At 40.1% G+C, this 18,746-nt stretch overlaps 1 protein-coding gene across 2 annotated transcripts in view; it reads right to left on the bottom strand.

Annotated features, from left to right (window-relative positions):
• Positions 1-18,746, bottom strand: part of LOC111142267 (guanylate cyclase 2C) — a 79,728-nt gene that overhangs the window by 46,589 nt on the left and 14,393 nt on the right. For both annotated transcript variants that reach the window (XM_022495319.1, XM_022495320.1), the window contains 8 exons: positions 15,744-15,856; positions 13,909-13,973; positions 11,012-11,227; positions 9,816-9,937; positions 7,676-7,772; positions 5,138-5,255; positions 3,583-3,718; positions 90-175 (listed from right to left, as the gene is read on the bottom strand). In XM_022495319.1, coding sequence (XP_022351027.1) covers positions 90-175; positions 3,583-3,718; positions 5,138-5,255; positions 7,676-7,772; positions 9,816-9,937; positions 11,012-11,227; positions 13,909-13,973; positions 15,744-15,856 — 953 coding nt within the window. The remainder of the gene's footprint in view (positions 1-89; positions 176-3,582; positions 3,719-5,137; positions 5,256-7,675; positions 7,773-9,815; positions 9,938-11,011; positions 11,228-13,908; positions 13,974-15,743; positions 15,857-18,746) is intronic.

An 18,746-nucleotide genomic window follows, 5' to 3' on the forward strand; every position in this document is an offset into this window, starting at 1 on the left:
CTCTGATTCCTTTGCTATAACTCGCCTTGTAGTTATCCTTCTTCATCTAGTCCCTTCACCCCAAGTTCCTGATAAGAAGTTAGACATACTTTGTTGGTTTCCACAGAAGTATACAGAAGCACCATAGTGTTGTCAATATCCCCACAGTCGTCCAAAGTCACAGGACCTGCATGCCCTAGGGCAAAATCAGAAAAAGCTGGAGTTATCCTTTGACTTTTTGACTGAAAAACGAGTTAGATCCTTACACTGTGTATAGAATAGGTTCAGATTGCTCTATTTTACTGAAAAACTATGTTAGTGAGCTAATCAGAAGGAACATTCATTGGCTCTTGGCCCTGAGATCTCTGATGGATATTTTTAAGAGACATGCTATTTAGTATTTAGTTAGAAGAGAACATTTTTGCATTGCAGTTAGGATGAAAATATAATCAGCCAGTTAAATCTAATTAGTGAAAAAGTTTTTGCTAAGAATATTTACTAAACCAGTAAAAATTCTCCATTTACCATGTGATTTCTAGGATTATTAGAATCAAATTATTAGAATTCAAATATCTAGTTGTCAACAAAGTATTACAAGGCAGACAAAGAAACATGAAAGTCTTGCCCAATCAAAAGAAAAAGGAATAAACCAAGAGAAACTATCCCTGAAAAAGACCTGATGGTGGATCTAATGGACAAAGGCTTTAAAACTATCTTAAAGATGCTCAAAGAACTAAAAGAGGACATACATAAAGTCAGGAAAATGACGTAAGAACAAAAGGGAAATATCAATAAAGAGAAGGAAAACCAGAGGAAATTCTAGAACTGAAAAGTACAATAGCTGAAATGAAAAACTCACTAAGGAGATTCAAAGGCAGATCTGAGCAGGTAGAAGAAAGAATCAGTGAACTTAAAGATAGGACAATGGAAATTATCAAATCTGAGGAAGAGAAAAAAAGTGAAGTGAACAGAGCCCGTGTAACACCATCAAGCAGAACACCATATGTGCTGAGGAAGTCGAAGAAGAAGAAGAAGAAGAAGAAGAAGAAGAAGAAGAAGAAGAAGAAGCAGCAGCAGAAGAAGAAGAACCAGCAGAAGAAGAAGAAGAAGAGAAAGGGGTAAAGAGAATATCTCAAGAAATAATGGCCCAAAATTTTCAAATTTGATGAAACAAACACTTTCATCCAAGAATTCTTTATCAAACGAATCTGTCAAAAATGAGGGGGAAACTAAGACATTCTGAGATAAGCAAAAGCTGAGTTTGTAACCACCAGAACCTGCCCTGGGAGAAATGTTAAAGGTTGCCCTATAGGTTGAAGTGAAAGAACACTGGACAATAACTTGAAGCCAAACGAGGAAATAAAGATCTCAGTAAAGGCAGATACAGGGGCCATTATAACATCTAGCATTAATACAACAATAGTCTTTAATTCCACTTTTTGCTTTCTACATGATTTAGGAGATGAATATGTTTTTTAAAACTATTCTAAAAACTACCACTATTGTAACTTTGGTTTGTAACTCTACTTTTTTGATATAATTTAAGAGACTAGTGTTTAAAACATCATGAGTTATGTTTTTGGACACACACGTATAAAGATGTAATTTTGCATCAATTTGCGTCAACGTCAGAAGAAGGTGGGTATGGAAGTATTAAAGGAGTAGAGGTTTTGGATATTATTGAAGTTAAACTGGTATAAAGTCAAATTAGAATGTAATAACCTTAGGGTGTTAACTATAATATCCATAGTAACTACAAAGAAAATGGTTGAAGAGTATAAACAACACAATAAGACAGGAATTCAAACATTCCACTACAAAATAAATCAACTACCCATAAAAGAAGACAATAATGCAGATAATCAGAGACAAAAAAAGCTCTAAGACAACAAACAACAAAGAGCAAAATGATAAAAGTAAATCTCCACTATCAGTAATTACTTTAAATATAAAATAGATTAAATTCTCCAAGGATAGAGACTAGGGAATATCTTAAAAAAATAATTCTATATAATATCTATAAGAGATGCATTTTAGATTCAAAATCACAAATAGGATGAAAGAGAAAGGATGGAAAAGGATATTCTATGCAAATAGTAACTGAAAGAGAGTGACAGAAACAGAGTAGTATATTCATATGCTAATATCAGACAAACTAGACTTGTACCAAAAAAAAAACAACAAAAAAAACAAACCTATAAAGTATTTCTGCAGACAATTGGAGAAGATAAAAATAAATGGAAACCTCCATGTTTCCATTTTGCTCCATATTGTTGGAAGACAATATCGTTAAGAAGTCTGTATTACCCAAAGCAGTCTACAGATTTAATACAATCCCTGTCAAATAATGATTTTTTTCTTTGCAGAAATAGGAAAAGCCATCTTAAAATTCATATGGAATCTCAAAAGACCCTAAATAGTCAAGACAATCTTGAAAAAGAAGAACAAAGCTGAAGGACTAAGTTCTTAATTTCAGAACTTGCTACAAAGCTACAGTAATCAAAACAGTATGGTACTGGCATAAAGTCAGATGTGTATACAAATGGAATAGAATAGGATGTCCAGAAATCAACCCTTACATATATGGTCAGGTGATTTTCGCTAAGAGTGACAAGACCATTCACTGGGAGAAAAGAGAATCTTTAACAAATGGTGCTGGAAAAATTGGATATCCATATAGCTCAAAATGCATCCATGACCTAATTGTAAACCTACAAGTATAAAACTCTTAGAAGAAAACACATAACAAAGCTTTTTGACGCTGGATTTGGCCCTGATTTCTTGGATATGATACTAAAGGCACAAGCAACCAATGAAAAAATAGCCAAATTGGACTTTGTGAAGATTTAAAAACTTTGTGCATGAAGACATTATCAACAGTGTAAAAAGGCAACTCACAAAATAGGAGAAAATATTTGCAAATCATATATCTCATTGGCTATTCATACCCAGACAAAAGCCAAACAAGTCAACAAGTCAAAAAGGGGCAAAGTCTTGAAGAGATATTTTCTAAAGAACACACACAAATGGCCTATAAGCACATGAACAGGTGCTTGATATCACTATTCAATAGCAATTAGGGAGAGGCAATTTAAAATTACAGTAAGCAAACTTCACACTCAGAACATGTGTTGGGAACTTTGGGGTAATATTGTTATGAGAGGTTTTGGTAGTTTGAGAGTAATACAGGGTCCCAGATCCCTAAAGGATAGAAAGGAGATATGGAAGGACCAAAATCAAACTGCAGAGATTTCTCTTCTTGCTAGTCTCTAAGCACAGTCAGGACATCACTGTCCAAGATGACTTGTGATGAGTTTGTTCATAAGTACAAAGTCCAGGCCATATGCTCTTTCTTTAGTATTGAAAGATTCTGATATCCTGAAGCATAAACTGGGGTCCAGATATCAATAATAGCAACCCTCAAATGTATGCAATGTTGTTTATATCCAAGTAAATTCCAAGTTTAGCTATTGATCTATCTATGGCCAACCCTCCTCTTTGCTTCCCAAAGTCTGTCCATAAAGCCTGAATTTCTTCAGCTTTCTGCAGAAAGTGTTAGTTAAGTTTTGTTGCTGTTGTTGTCTGCTTTTAGGAAACCAGTACCTTCAAAAGTGAGGTTCCTGAAAGCCTGAGCAAATTTGGGGGTGGTAATAGCTTCTCCATTTTCAAGATATGTCTTCAGCACATGTCCAAATAGCAAGATTCCATTCAAGTAGGCAAGAGCAAAGTTATTTTTTGCCTGAATTGGAAAGAAAAATCTTAAAATGAGTTCCCCAAAAGAGATTCTGGTCTTGAGCCTGGAGCAAAACATTCTTGGGGTCAGCAGAGTAACTGGAAAGGTAAAGGGATATTAGGAGAATGGTAGGGGTGAAATTAAAGAAGTCTTTAGGAAACTATGTCCTTGAGCCAAGGCTCTTTTATTAGCCCTGCGTCAAAATTCTGCCTTTCCTTGGCAATCAATAAAACTGGAACACTGTCTTTAGGGAAGTAACTAAAAGAAATTGTATTTTCTTCCCATGATCCTGAAATCTTTCATTTTAATGAGGAAGAACAGCATGAAGCACTGTCATAATTCTTGTGAGATTTTATATAGAAAAAATGTTTGCTTGTAGTGTAATGTTTTCACAAAAAGTAAAAGAGAACAACAGTAAAAACAACTTTTGCCCTTCAGCACCCTGAATGGGGCAGGAAGGGAGTTGACTGGATAATATCATTGAACTTGCTTTGAAGACAGTTCTCGACAGTTGCATGGTGGTTATCATAGAGTTGGGCTGGGGATTAAAAGTCTTATGCCCCCGAGACCAAGTAAATTCTGTCAGCTTGGGCATTTTAGACTGCCCACCTGTGAAGAATGACACTTTTGCCAGAGCCTAGCAGCTGGGCAAGTGATATTGGAATATTACACCCAGAAATATATTTGTTAGAAATATAAAAAGAAAAAAAAGAAAACGTCTCTCATTGGTTTCAATGTTTTTGCTGAAATCATCTTTTCATGAAACCAAAAGAACCCATTTAAGATCCAACCCCAGAAGTGGTTTCAGCTCCTAATTTTGGTAGGGTTGTAAAACAGAGGGTTTAGAACTGCTAGTCCAGGAAAAAACTGTGAGACTCCCTACGGTACCCAACTTCCCCTATAGCTCTTTGGGCCTGGTCTGTGGCTTGCCATCCCAAGGTTGTTGATGGTCCTCAACATCTCTTTCTCTTCCTTTCTCTTCCCAGTCCAAACCTGCTCTCAGCTGACACTGAGAGCAGAATATATCTGATGAATTTGTTCACACTATAGGTGCAGTGACTGACAAGGCCCAAGGCGGTATTAGGGTCAGGGGCTCCTGCATTATAATAAGGTGGCCAGGATTTAATGTCCAGTTAAATGTTCTACCCTCCTTCAATTAACAGGATTTCTTCCTGTCTTCCCACAGTGTCACTTCCATTCTGATGTAACAATTGTTATAATTGTTGTGTTGGTCCAGAGCCCAGCACAGTGACCTATGGTAAGAGCTTTAATATCAGTAATCTTGCACATAGTTGATCTCAGTTAAAATTTGTTGAGTGAATGGGAGTAAAAAAAAAAAAAATTGCTACTTTAGAATTTGGGTCTTACATAGGAGAATAATATCTTACCCTTGACAAAGAAAAGAGTAGTACTCATGAAACTTACCTGTGATAAACCCCTGGAGAAAGAGCTAATGGAGGTGAAATTCCCAGGAGGCAATGTCAGGACAAGGACATTTTTCATATAGTCGGGGGCTGTGACATTTTCCGTGAAGTAATGGTTACTGTAATAAAAAGCACAATTTCCTCATGAAAACTAGGTTCCTCCAAAAATCATACGGAGCTTCTACAACTCCCACAAACTATAGCATCAGCCTTGAAATAGTTGAAAACATTTTTTTTTCTAGTATCCTGGACAACTGTCTGCCTCCCCAGATAGGGTTTCTGATGTATGATGTGCTAGGCTGGGTCAGAGGGCTGTGCTTGCTTCACACCCACAAGTGGGAAGGAAGATCAGAACATAGAGACTTCTTCGAGGGAGGTTTTTTGAGCTCTGGACATGTGAGCTAGTGCTTGCTTTCAAGGCTTACTGACTTTTAGTTTATATGTGGAAACTTTCTTTTATGTGCTCATAATATCCCAGATATACTGGGATAGGATACAGAGAAATTTTATGAATTAAATTTATGGTGAAACATGAGTATGAAAAGACTAAACATTTTCTCTAATGCTGTAAGCTCTTTGATGTTAGTGTATGGTTGTGTATCCCCAATCCTAGGCAATAGTTGGCCCACCCTGGACCGTCAATACGGTCTAAGATTGTGTTGCAATTCTAAACTTCCAAATCATTTGAGTGTTTTAATATGCAAGAATCTGACATGTTTGAACTTCTATAACTAGGATAACCATCATTTACTATGCAAACAATAGGTGAACACATCTATGCTCTGGGGACTAGGTTGAATATTTTGCTCATATTATCACATCTAATCCTAAAAGCCCTCCTATGAAGTGGGCCTCTTTATTCTCGTTTTACAAAAGAGAAGTTTTAATCTCAAGATTCTAAGTAATACCCAAGAGTTAAATGAACTCCAGATGGACAGTTTAAAAAAAAATTGTTTAACTGAGGTGTGATTTTGGGAAACCCAAGAAATAAAAGAAATTAATCAACTGTCCAGAAAAAAAAAAAAAAAGAGTCAAATGACCCGAAGTGTGAGAATTAGAATTCGAAACCCAGTTAATGTCAATTTTCAAATGAATCTCACGATCTTCCCCAAACATACCCAAGTGTCCTTTGAGAACAGTGACAAAGGGATGCCAACACTTTGTCAGCTGGTTGAGAATTTGCTAAAAGTAAGATAACACCAACCCGGCTATATCAAGGACTCCTTCCAGAGGGCAAAGCAACTATTGAAAGAAGCTGTCAATGTGACTGTAGGAATGAAATATCAACAACTTTGCCCTCTTTCCTGTATTTTGCAGCTAAAGTTGATTGATTAGATTATCTTTATGAACAACTAGTAATCAAATAGGCCTGCAGTTCCTATGCTTCATTCCTCTTAACACTGAGACAAGCACATACAGTGTGGGTGAGATGACTAGGCAAATAAGGGAGATATCAGTGCAGTAACAGTATCCAGTCTGAGTACAGACAGGTAATGATTAATGATGTGGTCAGATAAGTGAGATCATATGATCTAGTTAATGGGGCAAGGGGCACAGATGCACCAGAGACACCTTCTATAAACTTACTCTGACTTAGACACTAACTTTCTTGGCATGGTTTGTTGGCTCTCCAACCATATTAGAAGATGAGTGGTAAAATATAACACTGTTAATTATACTCTAATTTAAAAAATAAAAATTGAAATATAAGGAAAGGAAGAATGAAAGAAAGAAAGAAAATGAAGGAAGGAATGAACAAACGAAAATGGGAGAGGTTTGTATTCTCCAGAATTTTCTCTCCTTAGTTCCAGAGAATTACAGAGGATAAAATCACCACTGTGGCTGTACCACAGATGGCAAAAAAGCAAATTCTTTTTTTTTTTTTTTGAAGATTTTTTTTCTTTATTTGACAGAGAGATAGAGAGAGAGTATATAAGTAGACAGGGTGGCAGGCAGAGGGAGAGGGAGAAGCAGGCTCCAGGCTGAGCAGGGAGACTGATGTGGTGCCTGATTCCAGAACCCCAGGATCATGACCTGAGCTGAAGGGAGATGCTTAACCAACTGAGCCACCCAGGTGCCCCAACAGCAAACTCATTTAACTAGAACTTTCTTCTTACCAAAGGTGGCAAAGGAAAAATCATCTAGGATCAAAGGTCATTAGCAATAGAAGGCAGAGATATGGTCCACATTCTCAAAAATAATGCTACTGGGTTATTAGTTGATTTATCACTGCCTGGAAAAATACCTTACAATCAGGCTGGAGACCAGGGTCTGTGTAGATGAATGGACATGTGGGTTTAATGGGTCATTACACTTCTGTTTTAGACATGATAGTGATGTCAAAGGTATAGATGTCTGCTAAGGCTACAGTTAATTAAATCAATATGACAGTGTGTTGAAAGAATAAAACATTGATTAAAATATTATCATACTGACCCCCATGCGAATCTGTGAGAAGCAAGAGAAAAGAGAATGCATCTTCTGGAAATCCTGGGAGTCTTTCTGAAAAGAGGAGAGTTCTTTCCCATATTGTACCTACTTGAATAGATCCACTAGAATAATGACAATGTCTTCAGCCACTGCCCGGTCCCCCCTGAGGTTGCCAATGATGCTTGGTGAACCACACATAACAATCACTGGAGGAGAGAGAACAAGACAGGGAGGGAAATACACAATGGTCTATATACAAACAGGTGGGAACCAGTTATCTGAATCTGAACCCAGTATGTGCATGCTACATTTATGTTTTAAGATTAACATCAATTCTTCAATTACTCTGTCTTCCGATTTTTGTTTTGTTTTGTTTACCGGCGTAGAGTCAGAGTAGAGCTGTAAAGGATCTTAAAGAGAATCCTCTGGTCCATTCCCTTAATTTTATTGATTTAAGGAGACTGGAAGCCAAGATGTCAGAGGGTTAAAAAATGAGTCGATGGCAGAGCTCTAATTGTCAAGTTTATGAATCTGGTTCAGTGTTTATTCCATTTTACCAGGTTGGACTAGTTACAAAAACTATTTCATTCATAAGTGAAGTACACCTCAGCAACTGTGAAAAAAATATAGTTGAGTGAGAGAATTTACGTAGTGCTCCTAAGCAACTTTCTTTGGGCTTTGTTTATAGCTGCTGCTGCTTCTTTTTCTTTTTAAAAGATTTTATTTATCTATTTGACAGAGAGAAAGATAGTGAGAGAGGGGACACAAGCAGGGGGAGATGGAGAGGGAGAAGCAGGCTTCCCACTGAGCAGGAAACCCGACATGGGGCTCAATCCCAGGACTCTGGGATCATGACCTGAGCCGAAGGCAGATGCTTAACTGACTGAGCCACCCAGGCACCCCTGTTTATAGCTTCTTAACTCAGAACTCAGTCTTAGGGATTCAGTGTCAGAGTCCAATCTGATTCTGTGAGCTTTACCACTCTTTGCCACCAGATTTCCTGAATGTGTGACTATGAGAAAGAGGAGTTGGGGGACACTTCACTGGATCTTTTTATTTTTTTAAAGATTTTATTTATTTATTTATCTGAGAGAGTGAGAGTGAGTTTTGCCACTCTTGGCCACCAGATTTCCCAAATGTGTGACTATGAGAAAGAGGAGTTGGGGGACACTTCATTGGATCTTTTTATTTTTTAAAATTTTTTAATTTTTAAAAAGATTTTATTTATTTATTTGAAAGAGAGAGAGTGAGAGAGAGCATGAGAGGGGAGAAGGTCAGAGGGAGAAGCAGACTCCCCACAGAGCTGGGAGCTGGATGAGGGACTTGATCCTGGGACTCTGGGATCATGACCTGAGGTGAAGGCAGTGGCTTAACCAACTGAGCCACCCATGTGCCCACTGGATCTTTTTATATACTATGTTGTCCAGTTGAATTGTAAACACCTTAGGGACATGAATACTTCTTTTAAGGGGCATTTATGCTTCTTTTTCTCCCACATCTTGGCAATGTTTTGCACATGGAATTTTCTTTTTTGTTGTTGTTGCTGTTGTTGTACATGGAAGATTCTCAATATGGCAAAAGCTTAATAATGACAGCAGATGATGATTTGAGTCCTACTAGGAATTCCTGCCAAGCAAGCACCTTCCCTTGTAGGAAAGGTCCGCAATTGATTCCTTTGCTCCTGATATATTCTTATTTGTAAAGATAATTTTTGGAAAGTGAAACAAAATAAGGATGATTTTATCCCATACTTGACCTGTAACTGGGAGATCCCCGGGCCCGTAAGTACAGGGACAGAGGAAAGTGAGATGATCTGCTAACCTTATAATTTTAATTGAGGCCAGATATCAAAAAACATATCCTCTTGGTCATCATGGGACCAGGGTTCAGAATATGTGAGGATTAGTCACAAATCCAATAACAGATGGCACTGAGGTCAACTTAAAAAGCAGTTTATCGATGGTGGGTCATGATGTCATTTTGGCTTATAAAGGCTAGGCTTTCATTATTACTTTCACATTATATTTAATTACCTTCCTCCTTTCTCTCATAGGATAAGGTTTTAATTAACAGGAGGAACAGTATGGTGGAGTTGCATGCAACTCGAGATCTCCTCAAGTGAACAAAATGTATGGAGGTAACGACGGCAGCATTATTATCTACAGTGGTAGATCTGTCAAAACCACTCATAAAGTGAGTGGTAGTTGTGAGGAAGAAGTTGGCAAAAAATTATCTCCATGTCTCCTTACCATTGCTTTTCCGGTTCTGGTTCGTTAAGATATCCTGAAACTGGTCATTTCCCCTCAGCATTTCCTTGAGGCTGAGTTCCTGAGAAAAATAGGACACTCCAGCCTCCAGAGCATTGAGGTACCTAAGCAGATAAAAGACAAACTCTAAGAAACCAGCTTAGTTTCTTCATGGCCTCCAATGTTGTTTGCTCATGGTTTACAGATCTCTCCTGGAACTTGTTCATCTAAAATTCATTCACTATCAACACAACAGACGATATACAATATGGTATCAATGGTCTGGATTGCGGACATGTAGTTTAGTATAAGTATGGAGAAGTTTTAGGGAATCTTCATGTATCTATACAAATGGTAGATATTTGGCAGGTCCCTTATAATGGCTTCCTGCTATGTGCAGGAGGAAGGCCGCTCTGCTCTATAAACCCCATTATCACAGACAAGTTGAAACCCATTGAGTCTATAGTACGAAAATTCAGAGTTGATAGAAATCTTTTATCCTCCCAGGGAAATGGACTTTCCCGGGTTCTAAGTTCACCCCAAAGTTTCTAGAACAAGGCCTTAGGGTTGGTTCTTGCGATTCCCTAGTTGTGTGTTCCCAGTGGTACCCTTAGTCTTTCGCATACTTGGGTGGAGAGAGTGCGGAGCTAAGCAGCAGCCTGGTGGTGCTATGGTAATCCAACCAGAAGATTCTTTCTGCCACCTCTGCTAGAGCTATGTGAATCTAGTAATTTTATTGTAGCCATGGTGCCCAATGTCCCGTTCTCCTTCTGGCCCACTCAGTCCTCTGAAAAACTATGCGAAAACTATTTCTAACCAGTGGTAGGTAGTGGCAGATGCATATTCTCTGGTATTATATCTTGGACCGTAATGTGAAAGCAGTAACCACTGGTTTTCATGGTCCTTATGTGCAAAATGGAGGTTATAGTACTTGTTCTCTTTTCTCTAGAGGATTTACTGTAGGGAGTCCACAAACGTAATGTGAACGTACTTGGAAAAGCAGAGTGTTGCAAATATCATACATGCTGATTACATTTATAGTTTCCTTTGACCCCTTTGCTTTCATGTGTGTAAGAAGGTGGGCTAGTGTCCATTCCGAGTGCTTTTATAGATGGAAGGAGCATCTGATAATAACCAGCCAGGATTCTGTGGCTTCTCTCCACAGCAAGGGCCAGAAGCATATTAAAGGTCTTGCTTACCAGAAACAGTCCTCGGTCTCGGTGCCATTCTTGAAAACATATGCAGTGTTCCAGGAGAAATCTTTGAATGGCAAATGATTGGCCTTCCAAAAGTTAACCAAGAAGTACAACAGCTTCCTAGCTGGAGACATCAGCCTGGTTAAAGTCTCTTTATAGTCACATGACAAGCCAAAACTCCCAGCTGAAATCATGGGATAGGTCAAATCTGTGTCAAGGCTATGCCAAGAGGTGAGAAAGAAACCAATGTCAGGATTAACGTAAGCAGCACAAATGCGATTCCTCTTTAACCTGTTTCAGCCTGTGATTGGTAATAAATGGTAAGAATAAAATAGGGTCTTCAAGCAGCTTTCTCCCTTAAAGAGGTGTCCCTCCCACACAGGTAGATTTTAAAACAATATTTATCAAGCAATGTATTGTGTTTTAAGAAACTCTGGGTATTTTCATGTATACATGGTGGCTTGGTTACTTCAATTTATTCTGAAACGAGTTGTCATAACATCTAGGCTGGGACATATGCCTTTGGGGAGTAGGGCTAAGGAACCAGAGCATGGCCACCACAACTACCACAGATGTTCTAAAGACCAAAAGATGTCCTCCATATTTCTCCCTCCATGCACTGCCTCACTTCTGGCTCTTCTACGGACTACTTTGAGAAACACATCACCTGATGACTTTACAATTTCCCTTCCCTGTTTAATACATGGATCTTCTTGTGGTTCTTACTCACCCATTGGGTTCTGGATTAAATATCTCTTTATCCACGAGAACGTTTCACTGATACCTGAAGTGGGTATGTGTTTAATATCTGTCTCTTCCTCTAGACTGCAAGCTCCATGAAAGCGGGGATCATGGCTGGCTTGCTCACCTCCATATCTCCAGTCTTTTGGGGTCCTATGTAGGCCCTCAATGCACACTTGATAAAGGAAGCGAAGCAATATCCCCTTTTCCATCTCGAGCCCTGCACTGAAGGGTTTCACTAGGTGTCCTGCTTGCATCTCAGACGCCCCTTGTTCACAGTCAAATGGACCTTTTATTTTTATTTCTCAAAACTGCTTTTTATCCTTATTTCCCTATTTCTTTTAGTGTTTTTTGTCTGCTTTCCATCCCTCATTCCAACATCCAGTTGTCAAATGCTATTGATTCTACCCTTAAATATCTTTAAAGACCATCCTTTCTTTCCATGTCAACTGCTTTCATGCTAGTTCTACCCTCCTCCTCCCCTCATGACTTTCCCGTCTGTGTCTCCTGTGGGCTCTGGTCTTTCCTTGTGCACTGTGGGCCCCTATTCATCCCAAAGTTGAGCCGCTGCTTATGGCTCTTCCCTGCACAATCTTAATTGTTTCTGATGCAAATCTAATTAAATATACTCCCCTCACCTGGAACTCATGACCTCCCAAATACAGCCCTACTTCATGTTTCTGGTTTTCTCTACTTCATGTTTCTTATTATTCCTCTGCTCATCTCTTGCACTCCAGTAAATACATGAAATTTCTGTACCTCTCTGCTTCTTTGCTCTTATACGTACTTCTCCCTCTGCCTGGATGGGATGCTTAACCGCTCATTTCTACCCATTAACATTTCACCTGTTCTTCAACACTCAACTCATACACCATCTCCTGCATGAAGTCCTTTTTTCTCTCTTGAGCTTCACTTTTCCAACCAGAGGAGGCTCTTTCCTTCTGTCCACCCCAGAGCAGCCTGTGTTTCTTTGGTGGAGTGTGGTGTTGTACTCTGCCTTGTACTGGTCCCCTGGGCTCTTGTCACCTTCTCTATTTCACTGGGCAGGGGCTGTGTTTTACTTAATGCTCTCTACTCCGACAAAACCGAAATGCTTCTTTGCATATGGGAGGTCCTCACAAATAGTGAATCAATTTTCCTGCTCCTCCTTTCCTTCCGAGCGCATTCACGGCATATCCTTAAGTGGTTGGATAAGACAACAATTGGGAATGAGTGCAAGGAAGACTAAGAGCCTGAATTTGCCTGTATTTTGGTTTAGAAGATGAGCTGAGAAAGGGCTTCTGTGGTGTTTCTGTGGCACGTGGTGGGTCTGAACACCCGAGTGTGTTTGTCCAGCTGAGAGGACATGTCAGAAGCAGACTTCACGACAGAAACTTCAGAAACTTAATTTTACTTTTTCCAGAATCTATTGCAAGGGCAGCGTAATTTTCTCCGTGTAGACAAAGGTGATCCTTGATTCAGGGGAAGACTGAACAGATGAAAGAAAGGCATGGGAGAGGGATTTTGATTTGGGGAAGAACAAAATGTTTTGTGTTGATGAGAATTACACTGAGTGAAATGAAAGGAAAGGATGAGGGCGATTTTCCCAAAGGCAGAGAAATATTTTTATTGTGGCATTAATATATAGGCAGCTTTTCCCCCCTAAGCTGATAAGGGCGCTGGGCAAGGTGCCTTCTTATATTAAGTATATAATCCTCAGTGCTGTGAAGTCAGTACCTTGCTACTTCACTTATTCCTCTGGCCTAAGGAGGAGAACAGACCCCTGCTAATGCTCCGGGTACAGCACTTTTCCTGTGTTTCCACACACTGTGCTCACACCTTAACGAAGATGCCCCTTTATTAAACTCCTCGGATTGTCCAAGTTCATTGTCTTCTCTGTCTCCTGCAGGACTCTAATATTTTACCTGTCCCATGTTGCCTCTCAGGCTCAGATGTTAGTAACTGGACCTGAACAGCTATGGTCATTCACCCCACAGTAAGCAAAGGTCGAGTTACCTGGAAAAGTATTTTGCTACAGAGAAGTAGCAAAACGCGAGGGCCCCAACACCCCTCATGGCTCTGCCTTGACCAGCTGCTATTTGATTAATCACTTAAATTGGTATCATGGCCTGACTTCAACTTATGGTGGCATTAAAGCAACAACCAACCAAATTACTTACTACATCTGGAAGGTAGAGTATGTACATGAGGGCCCCATGAGGACACAGCCCATTTGTTTGTTTTTCTGTAGGGAAAAAAAAAAAGAAAAGAAAAAGGAAAAATGAATCTCTAAAATGAAAACAATGGGGGCGCCTGGGTGTCTCAGTTGGTTAAGCGCCTGCCTTCGGCTCAGGTCATGATCCTGGGGGTCCTGGGATCAAGTCCAGCATCGGGCTCCCTGCTTAGTGGGGAGTCTGCTTCTCCCTCCCCATCCCCCACTACCTTCTCTCTCTCTCTTCTCTCTCAAAAAAATAAATAGAAGCTTTAAAAAAATTAAAAATAAAATGAAAACAATGACCAAATGGATAGGAAAGAAATGGTAAGGGAAAAAGGCCCCAGAAAATTTGAAAGTGAGCCTGTCAAGAAAGGAGCAACACACGGTGCCTTGAGGTGGGCAAGGGGTGCTAAGGGGTAGAGAAGTCTGAGGAAGCGATGATGCTGTGGGTGGAAGGAAGGAGATTTTGTTGGAGGTGAACTTGGATTCTTCGTCAAAAGGAGAACGCAGAGTGGGGGAGGACTGACTGTAACATGAGCAGTGTCTATGGGCCGGATTGTGGGCAGGCTAGACTTGCAGGGGCTTTGGGGGAAGAGGGCAAGTTGCAGTTTTAAGGAGAGCTACAAAACAGGGCTAAAGAGAACGAAGTGCAATGTGACCAGCCGGGTGATTACAGACGGCATCTCGTACTATTTCTCAAAAGGAACATGATTAGGAACATGCCATCCCTGGCTTTAGGAAACCAGGATACACCTCTGTCCATAGAGATAAAGGGATGGAGGACACAACTCGTGGCATCATAACGTGGAGTTTGTAAACTCCCCTTCCTCATTCCCGGCCCTCTCAAGACTGAGAATGACTGCTGTCGTCAGTGTCTCTTCCTGACATGAGCCGACCTGTCTGGTCAGGGTCATGCTACTGATAAAACTTTTGTGTGGTTCTATGCCTACAATTCTGCTTCTAGGAGAGCCTTGTCTTGGGCTTCTGTGGTAAAAAGGCTGCTTGCACACCTACTTGCCTTTCGAGAGCTTGGAATATTCTTTCACTCCAGAAAGCCCTGGCTGGGATTGGGAGCTGGGAGGAGGAATTAGGCAAGAAGCTCTCCCTTTCTTTTTTTTTTTTTTTTAAGATTTTATTTATTTATTTATTTATTCATTCATTTGACAGAGAGAGATCACAAGTAAGCAGAGAGGCAGGCAGAGAGAGAGAGGGAAGCAGGCTTCCTACCGAGCAGAGAGCCAGATGCGGGGCTCTATCCCAGGACCCTGAGATCATGACCCAAGCGGAAGGCAGACGCTTAACCCACTGAGTCACCCAGGCGCCCCTCCCTTTCTATTTCTACCTTTTAACATTACTGTTACTATTTTAAAATTCAGGTTTCAGATTCAGCCCTGAAGCCATTAACCTGTGGCCCCATGTAGGGTGACAACTTGAAACAGAGATCTCTGGTGTAGGACTTTGAAATACCTCAGGCACTTCCTGAGGGACACACAAGAAAACCAGTTAATGCCAACATTTAAAATTTTAAAATGTTTTGAAGACACTTAAAAGAATTCCCCTCCGTAATATTGAAAGTGCACAAATAGAACATAGAAAGTTCTCCCCACTTTCCTGGACTCCCAGAAGGCCCTCATCACTTGGAAACATATGGGGCTGAAGTCAGATTACCCTCTCTCCAAAACACTCAGCTATGCGACTAGAGGTGACATACAAGAGGCTCATGGACAAGTGCTCAAGTTCCACACTGTGACTTTGGTGTGCCGAGAGGCGTGAGCTCTACCTACAAAAGTGTTTACTTACAGAAATTTCCCTGAGTAGGTCAAGGCCTTCACAGGTGCTACTCCGGCAGTCATTTGACTTATAAATCACACTATCCGAATAGATGAATGTAGCATTCACAGTCACATTTATGCCTGTTTCCAGAAATGAGGGAAAAGAGAAAATGTGTTATTTTTCCGTAGTTTGTAGCCATGACGTTTACTTTTTTACCAGTTGATCCTGGGAAAAAATGGATATTCCTCTTCAGGCCCAAGAATATTATATATAAGAATAAATTTTATATTACTTCCTCTCACTTCTTTCCTCTGTCTCATTTCTGTCTGTCTCTCTCAACAGCCCTATTGAGGTACAATTTACCCTCCATAAAAATCGCCCATTTAAAGTGTACAGTTCTATGATTTTTAGTAAGTGTGTATATTTGTGCAACCATCCCACAATCTGGTTTTATGACATTTTCATTCTGTTCATGGCTCTCTTCTTTTCACGCTTGTAGTCCCAGCAAGTTTCTTCTGCACATCTGCAGAGTTTTAGGACAGCAAAGATACAGACAGTCTGATATCTGTTCTTTCATGTTCCCAAAGTGCTGATTCTGTTTGCTGCCAATGTGCACACTGGCGAAATGTGTCCATCAGGGTCTAGGGTCTTTGGATAATGGGTCATCTTCAGATAAGGGCAAGAGCACTGAGGATGATATACCTTATTGCTAGATTGCTAGAAATTCTCTCTTGGAAGGGAATAAAAAGACAGCACAACCATATGATCAAGGTCTGTCTCTTCCATTTCGTTTCCTCCAAATAAAAAAAATATTCAGGACAGATGTGTGATTCCTAAGCAGTGGCATCCTTCATTTGGCCAAGCATTTACACAGGAAGTCTGGAAACCTCAGTCGCTCGTCACACTGCTGGTTGAAGGATGCGTGACTTTCTTTGTGTTCTTGCACAAGCCATCTGAATTTCTCTAACTGGGTGCCTTCATACATAAAATGGGATTAAAACCATAACTGTCAAACATAATAATTTTGATACCTCTACAAGAGTAAAACACATCAACAACAGAAAAGGCTGTTGTTCTTCTGAACGTCCAAGTAACAGTGTTTTTCAAGACTGAGAATGAAATAGTCTTCGCACTCTTTAGCTGCCTCAGAGGTGTGTCTGTCAACTAGGGAGCATTTTACCTCTTGCCTTTTTGGGGGAAGGAGGGTTGATTCAAGAACACGTGTCCTGATACTTTGTTCAGTAAGAGAGCTAAATAAGAGTTGGCAGTAGGTCTAGTCAAATAGAAGAGGTCCATGCAAGAAGACCAGTCAGAGAAAATAAAAAGAAGAGGTGGGGCCAGCGATGGATATAAGAGCAATTAATACCTGAATGTGGCCCCTTGCCAGCCATAAGACAGAACACTTTGTACCCTTTTTGTTATTTAATTCTCACGGCAGTAGGGAGACTATAGAGTATATGAAGCCGGGAGGATAGTATAAGTGAGGCTGTGGGGGGCCCAGGAGAAAAAGAGAGTACATGTTGGGACCAGTGGAAAATAGTACCAGAGATGGTCTTAGAAAGCAGCGGGAGGAGTCAGGGGGTGGAGTGGAGGCCAGCACAGAGTCACACAACACAAACAGGGCTTGGGAAGATGGCCACACCCACAGCTGTTGAAGTCTAAGATAGCTCTTCCTCCTCCTCCCCCAGGAGGGCTCTGCTCCCTCCTGCCACCAGGAGGGGCATTGAAGATGACCCACTTCAAAATCCAGTAGTCCAGGCAGCCTGTGGCAGACAAGTATAAATCCTGCAGGGGATCTAGAAGAAGGGGTGCCAACATCTATTGAGTGTGACCTCAGGCAACTGACTTCAACTCTGGGGCCCCAGTTCCTCATCCATTTATAGATAGAACAGAACGGGGCAATCTCCGTTACTACATGCCTAGCATTGGGCTCTGGATTTTTGCATGCATTATTTCAATCCTTAAGCCTCCCCTAAATCATAGGAGGTCAGTTAAAATTCCTAATTTAAAAATGAGAAAATGAAGGTCTAGAGAGGTAGATTGACTTGCTTAGGGTTACACAGCTGGGGTTTTGAACCTAGGACTGTCTGATTCTAGAATCAGACATATTGTAAAACGGTAGTTTACAATGTGTGGGCCACAGACCCCAGAGGTACCTTGAGAGTCTTTCAGGAGGTCAAAGCTAGCCTAAGTAAATTAAGACATCTTTGTTTTTTCCACTCTTCTCTCATGAGCATATAGTAGAGTTTTGAAAGCCTACATGATATTAACTGTATTATAACAACAGATTAAATGCAGAAGCAGATATGAGAATCTAGCCATTTTCTATGAAGCCTGACATTAAAGATGTACAAAAATGTAAATTGATACAATTTTTACTACCTATTTTTATTTTTTGGCTTGAGAAATAGAGGTTTTCTTTAGTAAATTTTATTTATGTGAACAGATAAGGTGTTTGTAATTATTTTAAATTAATTAATAAGCAAATATTTAAACCATTTCTCAGTCTTAATTTCCAATATAGTAAACGTCGGTAAATGTAACTATATATACAGAACTCTACAGAGCCTGCAATTATTTTGAAGAGTATAAAGAGGTCTTGAGACCAAAAAATTTGAGAGCCATTTCTGTAGAACATACGTTGCATGCTGCTGTCTCTCAAAAATTTATGGTTATGTGAACTGTTTCTGCTTTTGTTTTTTAATTGGGTAGGGGAAGGTGAAGATCCCTTTCCTTTTATCTTCCCAAATCCCAACTGATTTCTCAAGAAAACATGGAAAATTTTCAGACAATGTAATGACTTCAAATCAAAGCTTAACTTAAAATAAACAGTTCCCCCAAGTGCTGTTCCTCATCTTTATCCTGCCTGCACCTCCACCCCACCAGGATACCTCTGTCCTGGGAAGATGAGTGGAATGCTATAGAATACAGAGAATCCTTTCTCCCTACCTAGGGCTTTGAGGATGGGGTTGGACCACAGTGAATCTGAATATAGGTGCTGGAGTCTAGGAAAGGGACCCCTCAGAGCAT

This window comes from Enhydra lutris, unplaced genomic scaffold, assembly GCF_002288905.1.
Source record: "Enhydra lutris kenyoni isolate GAN:26980312 unplaced genomic scaffold, ASM228890v2 scaffoldscaffold7, whole genome shotgun sequence".
Lineage (NCBI taxonomy): Eukaryota > Metazoa > Chordata > Mammalia > Carnivora > Mustelidae > Enhydra > Enhydra lutris.